The 17,680-nt window shown below is 49.0% G+C and overlaps 1 protein-coding gene across 5 annotated transcripts in view; it reads right to left on the bottom strand.

Annotated features, from left to right (window-relative positions):
* Positions 1–17,680, bottom strand: part of FNIP2 (folliculin interacting protein 2) — a 118,603-nt gene that overhangs the window by 52,745 nt on the left and 48,178 nt on the right. For 3 of the 5 annotated variants that reach the window (XM_068542399.1, XM_068542400.1, XM_068542397.1), the window contains exons 2-5: positions 8,410–8,536; positions 5,291–5,419; positions 2,508–2,608; positions 1,452–1,523 (exon numbers count right to left, since the gene is read on the bottom strand). In XM_068542399.1, the coding sequence (XP_068398500.1) occupies positions 1,452–1,523; positions 2,508–2,608; positions 5,291–5,419; positions 8,410–8,536 (429 nt within the window). Of the gene's footprint in view, positions 1–1,451; positions 1,524–2,507; positions 4,924–5,290; positions 5,420–8,409; positions 8,537–17,680 lie in introns of those variants that run through there. The other 2 variants (XM_068542401.1, XM_068542402.1) reach the window with 2 other exon arrangements.

The raw sequence follows: 17,680 nt of genomic DNA, 5'->3' as shown, positions 1-17,680 counted from the left end.
CTTCCTCTGGTGACTGACACCTAGGCTATGGCTATTCATTTCAAGGGTAATTTTACATAAACCCTCAAAATGCAACTCATTTTAACTCTTAGTTAACATTCATGAGCAATTCAGCAACCTTTTTCAGGAGGAGCATATGACAGAAATTATGATTCTTACAGGAGTTTGATTTCACAACTTCTTAAACATTAGAATTACTCATAAACACACGTGAGAGAAGCAGCTGTTAATAATTTATTGTATTTGTTAACAAATGAAATAAAGATTTCAAGGATAATACAGCATAATGAAGCCAAAATAATTTTTACTTAAATCTGAGCTTGATACTTTATTAGAGGGAGTTAGTATAATAAATGTTCAGGTAATATCAAGGGTCAGAAAAATAATACCTCACAAAGAAATAAATATCAATTCCTATACTGGCTTAAGTCATGACAATCCAGCGTTAAATGCTCAAAAAAGTGAATTCATTATTCTGTTGAAAAGTAAGCGGACTTACTCAAAGGTACCCAAATTTGCAGAGGAACATACTTTTAATTTCCTAGGATTGTAAAAAATATCAGCCTTCATTTGACCCCTAAGAATACCCCTTTAATTTACAATAAACATTTCTTCCAAACTTACCCAAGTGTAATAAATGTTCTGTTGTTTTATTCAAAAAAGAAGTATATGAAATATTTCTGCTTGAAAAATTCAAAATATATGAACAGTTGTGCCAGAGTAAGAGTTAAGTTAGACATTTAAGTATTCTCAGGCTACACAGAAGTGTAAAATTAAGAGGGGGAAAAAAAACTCGGGAGTGAAAATCAAACTATTGCCTAGCCTGAGTCCCCACGGACCACAGAGGTTACACGGATGGCTCAGACAGACGATCCCTCCTGCCATTCAGGTGCCTCTCAGCTTGGGAAACTCACCCTGTGCCTCATCCCTTCAGAAATAAATAAAACGAGCAGACTCACAGGTGAGATTTTTTGGTTTAGTTTGGTTTTGGTTTTGGCCGTGCCACGTGTGGGATCTGAGTTCCCCGACCAGGGATCGAACCCGGGCCTCGGCAGTGGAAGCGTGGAGTCCCAACCACTGGACCGCCAGGGAATTCCCGAGATTTTTTTTTTATAAGATGAAATACTATCCTTTTCCCCTTCACTTTTCATTTTCCAGGGAATGAGAACGAGGTGACTGGCAGTAGGAACAGAGTGGGTTAACAGGTGAAGACCCCCAATATATGTATGTAGACCATCCCTTGTCTTTAAGGCCACCTGATAAGGTCCAAGGCCTTTTCATACTCACTATGTATTGGACAAAGGCCACCTTGAAAACCCCTTTGTTAATGTGGACTCATCCTGCTTCTCACCTCAAAAAGCCTTATGGCCCTCAAAGAACGACTCTATCCAGAAACAGCCACGTGGAAAATTGGGGGGATGGGGAGGGGAGGGGGAAAATCCTGCACTTACTTATTTGTACTCCCACAGAAGCTGCCCATTCTGGCGGAGAAGACTTTACTAACCATCAGCTGTGGAGGAGAACTGGAGAAAAAAACAAAGGGACAGAAGAGGGAGAGATGCATGGATTTTTAAATTTTTTTTATTTTTTAACTTTTTCTGAAGCTTTTATTCATTTCTATATCTTATTTTACAGAAAATGAGACGTGCATTTTTCAAATCACTGTATCAGTGGGGTGTCTAGATTTTTTTCTAATTTTATCATTTTAAAATCCCAAGAATGTTAAAACCCTGAGAGAGAGCTATGGAGACATTGCCGGGGCCATTTTCCTTGGGAGCAAATATTTCAGATGAACAAACTTCACTTAGCAGAAATATTGCAAAGCAGAAGTTTGTTTTTTTCTCAGGTTACATTTTTCACCTGCCACATGGCACAGATGAACAGATAGAAGGTTATAAGCGCAGGATTGGGAAAAGGCTTCCTTTCACACATCGCATAGCCTGTGCCTCCAGCGAGTTAAATTCTATTCTGACATGCAGATAAGGAACGTGTTCTTTAATGTCGTCACATTCTGCTTTTTGCAGAAACTTTCATTCTAGACACCATTCCCTAGAAACAAAAATAAAACTCGGCAGGCGGTCAATGATTTAAAAATATAAGAAAAAAATATGTATCTCAGTACAAGGAAAAAATCATGACAAATTTTAATCTGAAAATGGAAAATCTGTGAAATTTTGAAACTTTAAACTTAAAATATTTGAATAACTCTGATTAAAAGTATTGCTATTACTAAGCTAGCAGATATTCAAAATGCTTTGGCATGCATTTTTCACTTACAGTACTTAGTTGAAGCTTAGGATTTTGTCCTGCTAAGCTGACTCAAGGTCAGAATGATGTAGAAAATGTCAGACTATTTTAACTGTTAAAGATATATAAAAGATATCAAGTGCTAGCAAATATGAGATGACAAAGCTTAGATTATTATTTTACTGCATAACTTTTTTGCGCATGTTTGAATGGAGTCATCTTCCCCAAGCCACGTCTCACAAGCAGTGGCCCGAACTCACCGTATGTAGTGAATCTTCAGGGTGGAGCCTTTGTAGCTCATGGCGACCGAGCCGAACATCATCTCCCCAAGCATGTTGACATCAGAGGCGGGTCGTGTGTACTACCAGACGTGCAAGAAACCAAAATCGTGTCGAGTACAACACGATAGAAAACAATGTGCAATTTTGTTGGTAATTAGAACCATTTCTCAAAGCAGCAACTGAGCATTTTACAATCTTAATCTACAATGGTGACTGCCTACTTTTTTCCCCGAATTATCACTGATGTTCACGATTTCTTCTTTATACACTATATCCTCGTACAGGATGCAAGCGCTTCACCAGGGTTCATTTTTAATCTGGTTATGAGAAACAACGACTTTCATCGTCTCCATTTACAAAGTCTAAATAGAAAGATCAAGTGATGGAAGAGGCAGAGTAACTCCTCTTGATACTAAGAACACATCCTGAAATGAAATATAGCTCAGGGTTATCCAACCAAAATCAACAGTGTGGAACAAAAGTGCCCATCGGTGTGGGCAGGGTTTCGTGGGTCCAAAAGATAATGGACAGTCTGGTCACCCCAAAGTTTGACTGAAACATTTAAAAATTTTTTGACCCCTTAGCTTCTGACCAGTCTTCGGCGTCCCCTCCCTTTGTCACCGCAGAGGGGGGACGGCACCTTCCCCCATCCCCCTCTATTCAAACAGCTCCTGTCACAGCCAATGGGTGCCTCCCAGTTTGCTTTATTAAACGTCTCACGGTATCTGATGCACATAATTGCTCTCCTTTTTATATTTTTTAAATTACTTTTTATTTTTTTTAGAAAGGCAGACTGCCACGTGCAGCACCTCATTTGGATGTGTCTGGAGTCTTGGAAGCTCGACTACCCTACGTTCTCCTACAAATGGACCTTGAGAGCTTGTCTGGAGGTTCTAGCAGGGGAGCGCAGCTACTCGTATACCCTTGACCGAAGAATGGTCCTCCTCTATCGGGGAAGGTCGTCCTTTCCGACCGAGCGCACAGCTTCGGGAGGGACGCACCTGGAACGGTGAGGGAGGAAGGGGACACCCACCTAGCCAGCCCTATCGGCCGAATCAACCCTGGCGATCAATGGGGTGACAGAGGTCGCAGCCAGATCGCCCTCACATCCTGCTCTCCCTTTATAATCTCTACCTCCCCAAGTCATCCCTTGGACAGGGTTGTTCCTCAGAGGGCCCTCCTATCACTGTCTGCGTTCTCAACTGCCGCTGTGATTCCGGTTATTCCCGACGGGAACCCCCATACCTTCGTCTCGGGGCCCGGACTCCCCTGGAGCTCAGGCGGCTGGAAGCCAAACGCCCTCACTCACATGACGTAACACTGTGCGTATTATGAACACATGATGACACACAGGTGCTTGCGTTTGGATGCAGGATGCTCAGCTCCCACTGTAAGCGGTGGTGACACACGCTGAGGATGGACGTGAGCGTCAACCAAACCAGTGCGCACGACACCCGCATGGCCTGACCGAAACCATACCCCCATCTCCTGTGACCCAGGCCACCAGGCAGACTCTCTGCTGCCTCGCTTTCTACCCAAGCAAAACCATGGCAATCAGCCTTGCAACTCCAAATCCACACGCATACACGTATATATCCACACACACAGACACACATATGCACACCTACTTACACCTGCTCGCAAAGGGGGAAAGAGGAACAGACATCTATCCGCCTGATTTAACGAGCCTCCCACCAACCTCTTCTCGCTTCCTGCAGACAGAAACTAACAGGCTTTCACGTTCGTTATGAATACCTTCCGCCCACCACCTCCATTTCTGAAGCTGCTTTTTCTTGGGGTACAAGGTCCACGTGCCAACTGCGATTCTCAACTCGCTGAAAATTTCACTCTATGCTGTTGTAACCACATACTGCTTTGAGAGCCGGCAGGTCCGTGGAATAAGGGCAGACGCACAGCAGAGATCCCGTGAAACGAACAACGTGCTATACACCTGCGGCTGCTGGTAACCTCCCTGGCTTTGCTGTGCCAGCAACACGGTAGACAAAATTCCTCATAGCTCCCAAAATAAAAACAAACACTGGTATATCCTCCATCAAGTAGTACCCTTCTGCTATTCGATATTTATGAAACCTCTTTCCTCGTGCCCAGCTGGCCAATATTTCTCAATATACCAGCCCTTCACACTTCACACTCAAGTCAGGTCTTGCCTTTCCATCTGCTCCTATACGAGGCTTCCTTCCTTCTACTGGCAAGTGCTATTTTCTCAGGATGACAGTATTCATCCCCAGAACCCTCAGAGCTCTTAGAAAAAACTGGAAAACACACGTGCATTAATCTGGTTCTGGTCCTGACCATCAAGGAAGCAAAACAGGAGGATTTACCTCCTTCGCAGGATTTCTCTTCATTCGGTGTGTGTTACGCTGGATCACCGCTGCTGCATTGTAGTTTTTATCAAGAGACAAAGCCAAAGTGTGAGCACAGCCCTGGCCTGAAACACCTAAGAGCACGTTTTTGGGGGGTTTTTGTTTGTTTGTTTGTTTTATTTTTATTGGAGTAGAGTTGATGTACAATGTTGTGTTCGTTTCTGCTGTACGGCAAAGTGAATCAGCTACACGTATACACATATCCCCTCTTCTTTAGATTCTTTTCCCATAGAGGCCATCACAGAGCACTGAGAAGGGTTCTGGATACTTAGTCTCCTATCCCAGGGACGGGGCCCTCGAGCAGCCATTATCCCCGAGGAGAAATGACAGTAAATGGCTTCAGCCTACGGGGTATCCCGCACGCAAGGGTGGTTGTACCTGGTACTTTGGAAGCTGCTTCTTGGCATGCGGTAAAGATCCCCCGGAAGAGCCGTGGGAAGAGAGGCTGCCGCTGCCACCTCCTTGACAGCACCTGGCTGGCGTTTTCGCGGGGACGTCCTCCGTTTTCTGGGTGAAGAGGGAGAGGCGGGTAAACAAACCACCACCGCTGAGCGTACCAGGCTCCCCAGCACACGCTCACTGGGGGCGCCTTTCTGCCATCGTTCTGTTCTGTTGAGCCTCAGCTGCACAGAAACACCGGAGTGTTGTTTTTTTTCTTTTTAATGAGGACAAAAGAGTGGCTCCTGAGAATCTATAACATTTGGAAGAGGCAGATGCTGAGAAGGGTGATAGAGGTGGTGGGTTATGCATTAAGACTATTCCCTTTATTTTATTATTATTATTATTATTATTTTTTGGCCGCACGGCTTGCAGGATCTTAGTTCCCTGACCAGGGATTGAACCCAGGCGCCCTGAAGTGGAAGTGCGGAGTCCTAACCACTGGACCGCCAGGGAAGTCCCCAGGAACACTCTCTTTAAATAATTCAACGATTATTGACGTTTCAGTTCATATGTTAAAATCATCGATGAGATCTGATCTCTGTTTTGGTTATTAGAGGGTTTTTTAGTACTATGTAGAGTCATAATCTATAAAATTGATGAGGGTACAGACATTGCCTCAAATGTAAATTTTCCCCAGGCAAACAGAATTGAGAAGGCAGAAGTATTTATTCATTAGGAAAGACCAGCATGTGCTTTAATGACACACCTCCCCCTGCAGGGCTTTAGGGAAAGTCATGAGGTCAAGCTTGTGAAAGATGAGGGCAAAATGCTGGAACAGGGGTTCCTGTGACTACACAACATGTGAGGCAACACGGCCTTCAGAGGTCACGGCTCGTAGAGGATTAGCTACTACACGTTCCCTCCGTGGAGTTCACGGCAGATTTTTATGACAGTAACACAGAGGCATAACGATACACCTTCACTAACGTTTCCCTTCCTCCTAGGCCGAGATACACTACTCCCTACAGAAGCAGCCTGTACCCTCCGTGATAGGTTGTTTCTATCCTGAGTCTTCTTTGCTTTTTTTGTGTGTGTGCAGCTTTGCTTGGAAAAACATGAATGCAAGTGCAGCTTATCTAATCTCCAGTGTGACAGTCACACTGGTGGTCGAATGCAAATGCCTGCGGTCACGTGCCTGCTGCTGACTCCTGACATTTCGTGCCTGCCTGGGGGGTGGGGGGCTGAAGATGGGGGAAGAACAGAAGGGGAACAGGAAGCCTGTCCCCAGCGGTCGCGGGGCGGCATGGCGATCCACGGCCCTGCAGGGCCCGGAGTGACACGCGGTCCACACCCGCCCCACACCGCTGGGCCCACGCCGCGCCGTCCACGACTGGCGACAGCCCCCGGTACAGTGAGCAGAGCCCCCGCTGCACTCCCTCTGCAGCCTCGGGCAGTTTCCAAGCCTCCCCGGGCCCCGCTGCCTCTGTGAGGAAATGAGTGCGTCCCAGGAAGCTTCTGTCCCAGACTCCGGGGTCACCACTGCTCCTACAGACAGGATTCCGGTTATTTTTGCAAACCGGTGAGAATTTTTTCCCTCCACCTGCTACCACCATCAGGAACCCTAGAGATGGAGCGTGGGTGTGCAACTACACCATCTGTGCAAGGCCTCAGGGAGACAGGAAGTGATGTGGGAAAACAGGGGGAAGCCGTGTGCTGTCCACCAAACAAAGGGCCGGGTGCTGGCTCACCTGAACTAATACCAATCTACCGTGGAAGCCTTCGGGGAATCACCGAGAGACTTCTCATCCCCCCCTGCTCCAGCCACCCACCTAACAAGCCCAGCAACGGCTGTAATGATTAGCTACCTGGCCAGCTTCCACGTGAAAGCACCACGGGTTCCGCCCAGCTAAACCGCCGTTAACCAGACACTTCCTTCCTGCAGAAACGACCTTATCAGAAGCAGGACGAGATCTCAGCCCTGACGAGACAGAGACCCTGACATAAAGCATTCAGCTACTTAGCTGCACATTCTCTAAACTGCCAGGATTCGGTCAGTACAGGTATCAGGTTACTGAACATGAAAAGAAGGAACACAAAGGGATTTATTTAATTCGTAGACATCTGAGTAACTGTTGAAAGGCGACAAGTCAGAAGTACACCCGATGGCCATCCTGAAGACTCACAGGGAGGACCAGACCCTGCTCCTGCCTGGACACATCACTCTACCTTTCCCATTCTGGCTCCGAGGGATCGAGAGCTGCTCTGTCCCCACTTTACCCACCCTCAGACCCCCACGCCCCATACCACCACCACCAGCACTACGACCACCACCATTACCACCACCATCACCTCCGTCACTGTCACCATCACCTCCATCACCACCTCCATCACCTCCATCACCATCACCTCCATCACCATCACCACCTCCATCACCTCCATCACCACCTCCATCACCTCCATCACCATCACCACCTCCATCACCTCCATCACCACCACCATCACCTCCGTCACCGCCACCATCACCTCCATCACCATCGCCACCTCCATCACCATCACCACCACCATCACTTCCATCACCATCACCTCCACCATCACCACCACTACTACCCCCACACCGCCCTCCACTATAAAAAGGAAATAAAACTTCCCTGGTCAAACAGGCTTGGGTTGCAGGCCCTTCTGCAGACGACAGTGCATGTTAGCACCCTGCAGCCCCGTGGCAAGGAAAGCTCTCCACTTTTGTCTAACCCAGTGCTATATGTATCACCTCTCACTATCTATGGGTAATACCAGACCTTCCCTTCAGGCGAACGTTTCATGAATCTTAGCATTCTCAGTTTTCCCATTAACGGCACACACTTGGCATCAGAATCCTCCCGGATTGCAAATTACCAGCACATTCGCTTCTGGTGACATCTAAAGTACGATGCTTAGCATCTGCACGATGACTTGCTAACAGTCTCACCTGTGTATATTAGTAAGAACGCAAATGGGGCGGGCGGAGGGACCTCTGCCCGTGGTTCCTCTGAACCACTAACGGCGCCGTGCGATTCAGCCCAAAGAGCAGGCAATGCACTAACAAACACAAAGGAGGAAAGCAAATCCATGTTTCCTACCTGAGTTGCCACCTCCTCAATCTTGTGAACAGCTTTAGAATCAAACAAGACTTGTCTGCCTCTCCTTTCACAGTCCTGGTAAACTATCAGGCGAATCTCGTTCAGGTCCAACTCCGAACAGGACCAACTGTGGATTCACAAGAGAGAAAGAGGTCGTGTTAGCCGCGACGCTCGGGATGGTCGCGGAGAGACAAGTCTCCCAGCCGGCGTGCGCCTGCGCACGGAAGCCCCAGTGTGCGGAAGGCGCGATCCCCACAGGCCTGGGCACACGGCCCTGTCTGTGGACTCCAATGGGCCAGTGCCCGTGACCAAGGCTGGGAAGGCTCCTGAGATGATAAACCACTGGAGAGAAAGCTTCTCCTTCCAACGCAACTTTGGGCAGAGACGTCAGGCAGGAGCGGCCAGGGCTGTGGAGGGAGCTGAACCCGGAGCCTGGGTTCTGGGGGCCTCACAGCTGAGGTCGGAGGCCCTGGAGCGTTCACGTCTCTGCGCCATCGGGCCAGGAATCTGCAGCCAGTCAGGAGAGCCCTCGCTTTTCCTCTCCCACCCACCCAGCCTCAGGACAAACAGAGAGGGATCACATCTCCCGAAACTTAGTCTTTTCTTGTATCGTGGCTGGTCTGACACGGAAGTTTGGAAAACCAAGTGCATCACGGTACAGCGTGTGAATTGCTGACAATGACCATCAGCAATAAACCCAACCAAAAGCCACTGGGACAAAACTGCTCCAAACGCAGGTTCGTTCTCGAGCAACAAGTGAAATCAGGACGCGAGGACTAAGAAAGGGCAACTGTCAACATGCGCTGCTTTGGGCATCTTCAGTTATGTGTCTGTTAGCCGGTCAGCACGGATCTGAGCGCCTGCTATGTAAGTCACTGTGCTCGAAGCTAGAGACTGAGCAGCTGTTTAACTAAGCAGACTTGGTCCCTGCCCTCAGGGAGGACACTGTTCAGTGCGGAACACTGGGCGAGTCGTCGTGGGTAACTACAGATGTCCAAGTGCAAGAAAGAAAAGGATGTGGTAAGACTCATATTTTCAGGTTTAAGCGGTGGCGGGGAGGGGCAGGGAAGTCCCTAGGATTTAAGGAAGCGACATTTAAGCATGACTTGAAGAAGCAGGAGTTAAGGAGAGGTAAAGTGTGGGAATGAAGAACACAGCAGGAAGAGGGAGGGACGGGGGAGATGTGCGAAGAGACGGGCAGAGGGAGACGGGGAGCTGCAGAGGGCGGTGGGCAGGCGGCAGCTGGGGCCAGCTCATCCCTGAGGGCAGCCGAGCAGGTCGGTAAACTCAGCCTGCACTTTCCAGAGGTCAATTTGCAGCTCTAAGGAAAACAGGGCTGGGGCGGATTAAGACTAGAGCGGGAAGGCCAAGTAGAATTTACTCTTAAGAGTCTGGGCCCTTCAAACCAAGGCTAGAGTGACAGCAACCGAGGGGGAGGAGAGGGCACAGGTGCCGGTGGCAGGTCCAGTGCGGACGGAGGCCAGCGGGTGCCAGGCGCTGCGAGCACAGAAGAGGAAGGTGGCGACAGATGGAGAGTTAGCGGACAGACAACGTCACACTGTACAACTAAGAGATGGTGTAACAGAGTGAAGTCAGACACACGTGGATACAGATCCAGATCCTCTGAGATCCCGTTTCTCCATCAGCGCGACGGAAATATTAACACCAAGCTCACAAAGCTGCCGCAGGAATTAAATGAAAGCGCTTTACACAGCGGTTGACACAGGTTAAGTGCTCCAAAATGCTAATAATTAGCTAAAGAACTGTTCACGTTAACGATTTTTTAGAAACATCGCTACAGCGTCTGGTCCCCAGCCACGAATTGCGCAACACTGGTCCTTTCCTTTTCAGGCCGTGGTAGTTAACACTGAACACATGCTTTTCGGGGAGCAGATTTGTTGTCTTAAATCCTAGCCCCCAAAACATCAAGTTCTGGTTGCACCTTCTCAACAGCCTGTGCTCTAAGCTGCCAGGCCCAGCACCCTTGGTGCTAGTTTTGATGCAACTCGGCAAGTTTGTTTCAGAAATTGTTTGTCTCCTGCTCTCGGTCCAGGCCTGGCTGGTTGGACACGTCCCCCTAACCCCACCTGGGCTGAGCAGCTGGGGCCTGTTTTTTGCCAGCACGAGCTGAGAGCTGACCTGAGGACCGAGTCACCAGAGGAAGTAGAGGGAGGGGAGCCGTCAGCCAGCCGTTCCCGGGGAGCACAGCCCCGGAGCCAGCTCTCTGTCACCCCAACCCGACAAGTCCCGAAGCCTGTGCCCGGAACCATGACATTTTACACCAGGTCATTAAAAACACCTTCTGCAATTACTAAAACACAGTACACAGGGTCGAAGTCATTGACAGCGAAAAATCGACAAAGATTTAATGGCTTTTTGTTTTCATGCTCAATCTGTTTTGCCCCAACAATGACATTTTGTCAAAACAGCATTATCGTTTACAAAGCACCTGCTCAGTCCTTATTTCTGAGGGCTAACGGTGACCCAATGCCAGTCAAACTGAGGACAGCCCCGCCGGAAGAGCTAAAATTTAATAATGATCACAACACCCTACAAAACATTTCATGTTATTTTTCAATTTAAAACGATGAAAAGAAAAGACATGGGAAAGGAAAACCAGGTATGTCAGATGGTCCAATTTTTTGACCCGAATACTTTAAAAAGCATTTTCTAAAATATGAGGAAAACTCTATTCCCCTTCTTGCACATGAATAGCGTCACTGATTTAACACCTAACTGTAATTCTGGCGTCCCCCGTCTCTGACCTTAGTAGAGGGAGTCACAGTCGAGTCACCCGGGACAGGACATGCAGGCGGTTAAACGATGCTTCCGCAGGAAGCAAGCTTGGGCCCCGCCTGGGCTCTGGTCCCGCCGCGCGTCACGAGGACGACAGGCGCTCAGGTGCGGACGCCCAGCACGCTGCGGGCTCCTCCGTGCCACCCTCGAGTCCCCCGTGACCACAGCCATACGTATTCCCTTCGTGCCCACGCTCACCCCAACCCCCAGCCATGGTTCCCGGAGCTCTGCTGAGGGCGACACTCTGCAGGATTGCAAGAGGCTGAAGAACAAGCCTGGGGCCTTTGCCGTAAAATATCCCGCTACAGCTGTAGAGACACTTACTCTCATCAGAAACACCCTGTGTCTTGGCTTTTGTTGAAAGCGAGGGAAGAACACTGCCCCTGGCATCGGGGGACACGGAATTATTTGTCTACTTTATGGTCACAGCTGTACGACCTGAGGCACAGGAAAAGAAGATGGTTTGTCTACCTTTCCCTACTGTAAAATTTAAACAGAAGTACTCAGATAGACCCTTTCCAGTTTTAAAATTCCATGATGTGAAGATTTGCCCGGCTGGAACTAAACCAGATCTTATTTCTGGAACTGGTCATCAAGAGCGGGAAGCGAGGGACCAAAGTCTCAATCACTTACCTGAAAGGTGACAAGCAATAAGAGTTCAAATGATTTTAAGTAGAGAAAACAGAATCGTCTTTAAGGTAGATATAACCATGTGTTGCGGCTGAATTGTGTCCCCCCAGGCGAGATGTCCAGTTCCTGATTCCTGGTACCTGTGAATATGACCTTGTTTGGAAACAGGGCCTCTGCAGATGTCATCAAGGCGAGGCCATCCTAGATCAGGCTGGGTCCTGATCCAAGGACTGGTGTCTTCCTAAGAGGAGGGAAATCTGGACACAGGCACACGGAAGATGGCTGTGTGATGTCAGGTGCAGGGATTGGAGCTGTGGGCTACAAGCCCAGGAAAGCCAAGGAATGCTGGCCCTCGGGGGGTAGGGGGTGGATACTACAAATAAGAAATGTCCTTATTCCTAAGGAACTTCAAGAGGCAGGCACGTGGGTAACCAGAGGAAACAAGGGGACAAGGCAGAGCGCAGCAAGCAGGAGAGGAAACAGGAGACGTCCCCGGCAGAAGCAGCGTCTGGGCTAGAAGGAGTGAAGGGTGAGTGAAGGGTGGCCAGGCTCGGGCATGCTGGCGAGTGGGAAGTCGCTGCAGGCCGAGGGCAGGGCACAGGCCCACGGCCGAGTGGCACGGCGCCCAGGGCCGGGGCGGCTAGGCTAGGGCTCTTGCAGCAGGACTGCACAGAACTGGGAAGTTCAGGACTTCCGGAGCAGGACCCCGACTGCTACGTCAAGGAACGTGTGTCCGCTCCACAAGCAATGGGGTGTGTGCCATTCCAGCCTCCTGAGGGAGCGACTGACGCCATCAGACCTGTGCTAGGAGAGGACTGAAGCTGCCTGAGAAACCATCTTCTGGGAAATGGAGAGGGGCCCTGACCTGCGCACCCAGGGTCTCCAGGCCTCAAGCTGGCAAGGACCAGGCCGGGAGGTGTCAGGTTTGCTGCAGTGATTTGTCCCCCGGGACCTGCAGGGTGGGTGTCTGATTCCTCCCCTGAACATTTGCAGGAATCAGGCTGGAAGTGGGCTCAGTACGTCCGGTGGAACCACGGTCTATGAGAGAAGAAGACCTCAAAAATTTTCTTCCTCTGGCTCTCACGCAAGGAAACAAAAATCGTCAAAGTCAAGTTCTCGGGCGGAGTTGAAAGACGGTCTTGTGATCTGAGAATGTGAATGTTTAAAGAGTCAGGTATGATAGGGAACTTTAAATGGTCCAAGAAAAAGGAATATGGAACACCACAGAATCAACAAAACCAACAATGATCACAACAAAGACTGGCAAACACCACCCACCCATCCGCCCAGCAGCTCCAGGCCGTGGGTACGGCCGTGAGCAAACCACGGCCCCTGCTCCCGTGAGCTCACTGCGCTCATGGCCACGTTTTCCCGCCATGAAATAAAGCATCAGCGGGGTGGAGGAGAAAGGGAGGTTGTGCTTGAGATGGCGATCAGAGCCCACCCTGTCAGCACAAACGTGCCAGCACGAGTGTGCGCTACTTCCCGCCCAGTAGCAAGCTATTTATTGCAAGAAAAAAAATTATGTAAGTACAGGGCAGTAACATATTTGGAATTCTTTGTTTCTTTTTTGCTAGGTTAGTAGCTCAGGAAGATGGCTAACAGGAAACGTAATTTGCAAATTAGCTGATTTGTCTTTCTTCCTCTATTTTGCACTGGTACAACTTCAGCTCCACAGATTGCCCGGTTTTTAGTTTCAGAAGAGCTACATAAAAATTCACCTCTGAATTGCTGTCCTGGGGCCAAGAGCATAGTGAAAAGGTACTTAAAGGTTCAGATTCTCATCAGGAGCTTTAATACATAATACGAACCTAAAGGTACAGTTTTTAAACGATTCCAATTAAACGTACCCCGCTATTATTTTCCCTGAAGAAATTTATATTGGATATTGGCTGCAACTTTTTTTGTCTTTAAGAAAGCAGGTGATAAATAAAGGTGAATGCTTTATTGCTTTTGTAAAAGCAATGTGGACTGAAAGAATCAATCCCCACTGTTGGCAGCCTGGCTTGGCAAGAGCGCTGTAACCGGAGCCCCAGTGACCGCGCCTGCATCCGGCCTGACCAGGTGCCATGAAAGACACCAGGAAGCGACATCAACGAGATCGGTGGCTACCTCAAAATGCTTACAACCCGACACGGAAGGGCCAACGCACAGACCAATCAGTAAACGCTACCGTCACGGGGATGGAGATAAACATCTACAGAAGGAAGGAGAGGTCAAGTCCGCCTAGCGGGGGCGAAGCGTGGGGCGAAGTCACAGACGACGTGACACCCGGGAAACAGGTGACGCTCTCGGGTAGACTGAGCTCCCAACTCCAGCGCGGCCACTTTCACCCAAGGTGACTCTGGGAAGGCACCGACTCCAAAGCCCAGCTTTCCCCAAATGCAGCCCTTACCTGCCTCACCAGGCTACTGGGAAAGACAGAGAATAAGGATGAAAGTACTTTCGTAACTGTAATGCAGACCTCAAGGGTGAGCTCAGATACGTGGTCCCTTAACTGAGATCCCTGGGTCCGAATGTTTCAGAATTCAGATTTTTTTTTTTTTTTTTTTAATTTTAGAAAGAAGCTTATACCACATATTATATAACAGCTCCTTTAGGGTCTGAGGTGTAATCAAACCCCAACGTCGAACAAATTAGAATCTCACCAGCCCAAGTGATGAATATTTATGCTAAATAGATTATCAAGAGACTATAAATAGTCTTATAAATAGTTCAGGTCAGTTTCAACTTTTTTTCCCAGAGGCTTTAGGATTTGGGGATTGTAGGGTAAGAGGTTGCTGCCCAGTGTCCTGCTTGCTATGTCTGAGGGAAGGCCAGAAGTCCCGTCCACATCACTCCAGATATGAGCGGTCCTAACGAGCTGGCGGTGGAGGCAGACGCGTAGGGGGGCCGCCGGCGGCTGGGAGCGCGGTTCCCGCCGAGACAGCGCTATGAATGGCCACGCCGGTCACAAGCTCAAACCACACAGCCTTCACGTAATATGTGCACACAGCAGAGACAGAACAGCATGAGTCACCACCCGGCCTGAGGTTTGGGAGCTACGAACAGGGAACTGTGAAACACCGAAGAGGAAAGGCAAGTCCCGTCCATCCTTCCTGAGTTCGGGGTGACGTCGGGTAGGACTCGGAAGCAGGTGGAGACTGTGTGGCGCTCCCGGTACCCACAGCCCCTGGCCGGGGCCAGGCTGCGTGCCAGACGCCCGGCCCCCTGCCCGGACGAGCATCTGACCCCAGTGCCCCCTCCTCCGTAAGTGACGGACTGCGGCCAGAATGACCTCCAAGGCCTCAGCCTTCCGACTCTGACACAAACCATCTACTAGGTGTGCAGAGAACAACTCAGAACAGGTGACCCCAGCCAGGTACGAAGAGGACAGCCACCTTCGCGGACTAACTTCCATCCCTGCATGGTACCCCTGGCCTTCCTAGAGGGAGTCTGCACTGCAATACAGAAGCAGCACAAACACACCTCGAATCGACAGAACATTCAGAGACTGCTGGCAAAGTCTGAAGGGGAAAAGCGCCAGTTCTCCCGAGGCAAGAGTGACGCTGAGTGGGCAGGTGTCCCTGAGGGGCAGTGCACCAGCCAGGCTGCCGCCCCCGCGGGCTTCCCAGGTTCCGTTATGGTTATCAACAGGTTCTTCCCTTTCTCCTCTTTAAAACTTACAGAATTTCTAAATGCGGCTCATATTTTCCAAAAGGGTTCCTTTAGTTCTTAAAAGAGCACTACTAATTCTTTTCTTGTATCTAGAAGCTAGAAACTATTTTTTTAAAAAGCAGCTTCGCGATCCACCTCCACGCATGCATTAATTCCCTGAGCTAATTCTTTAACACTCTTGTCAGCATAACCCAAACCATCAATGTGCATCCCTGTATCCCAGGATGGCTGAGATGTAATTTTCACCTCTGCTCAAAGCTAACTTGCATCAACATGATTCCATAGCTTTTCCTGAAGGGAAGGTTTCCCATCCTCCCCTCCACCCAGGGAAACTGTCTTACTCATAACAGGTAAGTGAATGAACTTCGCAAGTAAATATTCAAGACATAGCCTTATACATGAGTTAATTCTAGATCCATTTAACTTGCACACAGATAAGGTAATAATTCTTTTTCCTTAGAGGTTTCTAGAGGTCAGTTTTTCTAGAGGTTTGCAGAGGTTAAAAGCATGATTCTCTCCATAAGATCTTTTGTTTGCAAAACGGGAACGTCAAAATAAGTAGAAGCTGTACCTGTCCTTGGTTGTAAAATATTATCCCTAGAAGAGATGGGTACAGGCGAGTGGGTGGGGGAGGAGTGGGAGCGCAGTGCTGCAGGGCAGGGGCCAAAATAAGGAAGAAAGAGCGTGGGAAAGAGAGAGAGAGAGAGATGGATACAAACACACATACTCACATTCTCTTTGACCCAGCAATTCCACTTTAGGAATTAATCCGACAGATCAACTTACATCGGTCCAAACTGATTACGCACAAAAAGGGATCCCCTGCAGCACCGTCTGGAGCAGCAAAGGACTGGAGCTAAGCGTCAGCATGGGATGGTACGTCCCTACAACGGGGTGCTACACGGATACAGCCCCGAATGGGGAGCTCTCCTCATGTGATGACAGAATTCGCGCTAGGACATCACTTTAACTGGGAAAAAGAAGTATAAAACACTGTGTATAGAAAGCTACCGTATGTATTTTTGAAAAGGAGACACAAGGAAAAAACTCTGGATTTTACTGTATTTGCACAGAGTATGTCTAGAAAGACATGCAGCTGTAAGACGGGGGGCATCTGGAGCAGGAGGCTGGGTTGCTGGGAGAGAGAAGCAAGTGGGCCCCTCCTTCCAGGGCACAGGGAGAGGGCTTCCTGACACCACCTGATGCCCGTCTGCCAGGGCCGCACAGCAAGGGAGCTGCAGGCTCGGGGCCGGGCAGCCTGCGTTGGCGCCCCAGCCCTGCCTCTTCCCAGCCGTGCGGCCTGGCAAGCACCCCGCTCTGTGTTCCTCGGCATCCCCACCTGCAGAATGGCGATGACAGTGGGACCCTCCTCAGGAGCGTTGACTTGAGGGTTAACTGCAAAGTGCCTATCGCAGAGCCAGGAAGCCAGTGAGCGAGCTGCAGGTATTCACTAAGACTCTGCGGCTTTGGGGGCTTCCCTGGAGGTGCAGTGGTTAAGACTCTGAGCTTCCACTGCAGGGGCCGCGGGTTCGATCCCTAGTCGGGGAACTAAGATCCCGCCTGCCTCTCGGCACAGCCAAAAAATAAAAATTAAAAAGTTAAAAATAAAAAAGACACCGTGGCTTTTGAGTATTTAACCATATGACTGTACTCTCTCTCGAAAAAGTAAAAATAAATAATGCAACTGAGGGATACAGCAGGAACACTCTCTCTTTAAATCCATCAGACTCAAGTATTGTCTTTTTTTTAAAATTTATTTTTATTTTTATTTTTTTTTAACGTCTTTATTGGAGCATAATTGCTCCACAATGGTGTGTTAGTTTCTGCTGTATAACAAAGTGAATCAGTTATACATATACATATATCCCCATATCCCCTCCCTCTTGCGTCTCCCTCCCTCCCACCCTCCCTATCCCACCCCTCTAGGTGGTCACAAAGCACCGAGCTGATCTCCCTGTGCTAAGCGGCTGCTTCCCACTAGCTATCTATTGTCTTAAGACAAACAACCTCAATGACAGTTTGCTCCAAGAAGCTTCTGAAGCTGAAGCCTGAGGCAGTGGGTGAACTCCCTCAAGGTAACGACCTTAATGAATTCAAGGCCTTCAGATTCAGTTTCAAACCCGTAGTTCGGCCTTAGACTATGACATTTACTGAGCTTCCTTCTCAGCGTCCATACACCACATTTTCC

Source organism: Eschrichtius robustus, chromosome 4 (genome assembly GCF_028021215.1).
Source record: "Eschrichtius robustus isolate mEscRob2 chromosome 4, mEscRob2.pri, whole genome shotgun sequence".
Taxonomy (NCBI): Eukaryota; Metazoa; Chordata; class Mammalia; order Artiodactyla; family Eschrichtiidae; genus Eschrichtius; species Eschrichtius robustus.
The sequence above is the reverse complement of the archived record's forward strand: the minus strand, read 5'-3'. Positions and strand labels throughout refer to the sequence as shown.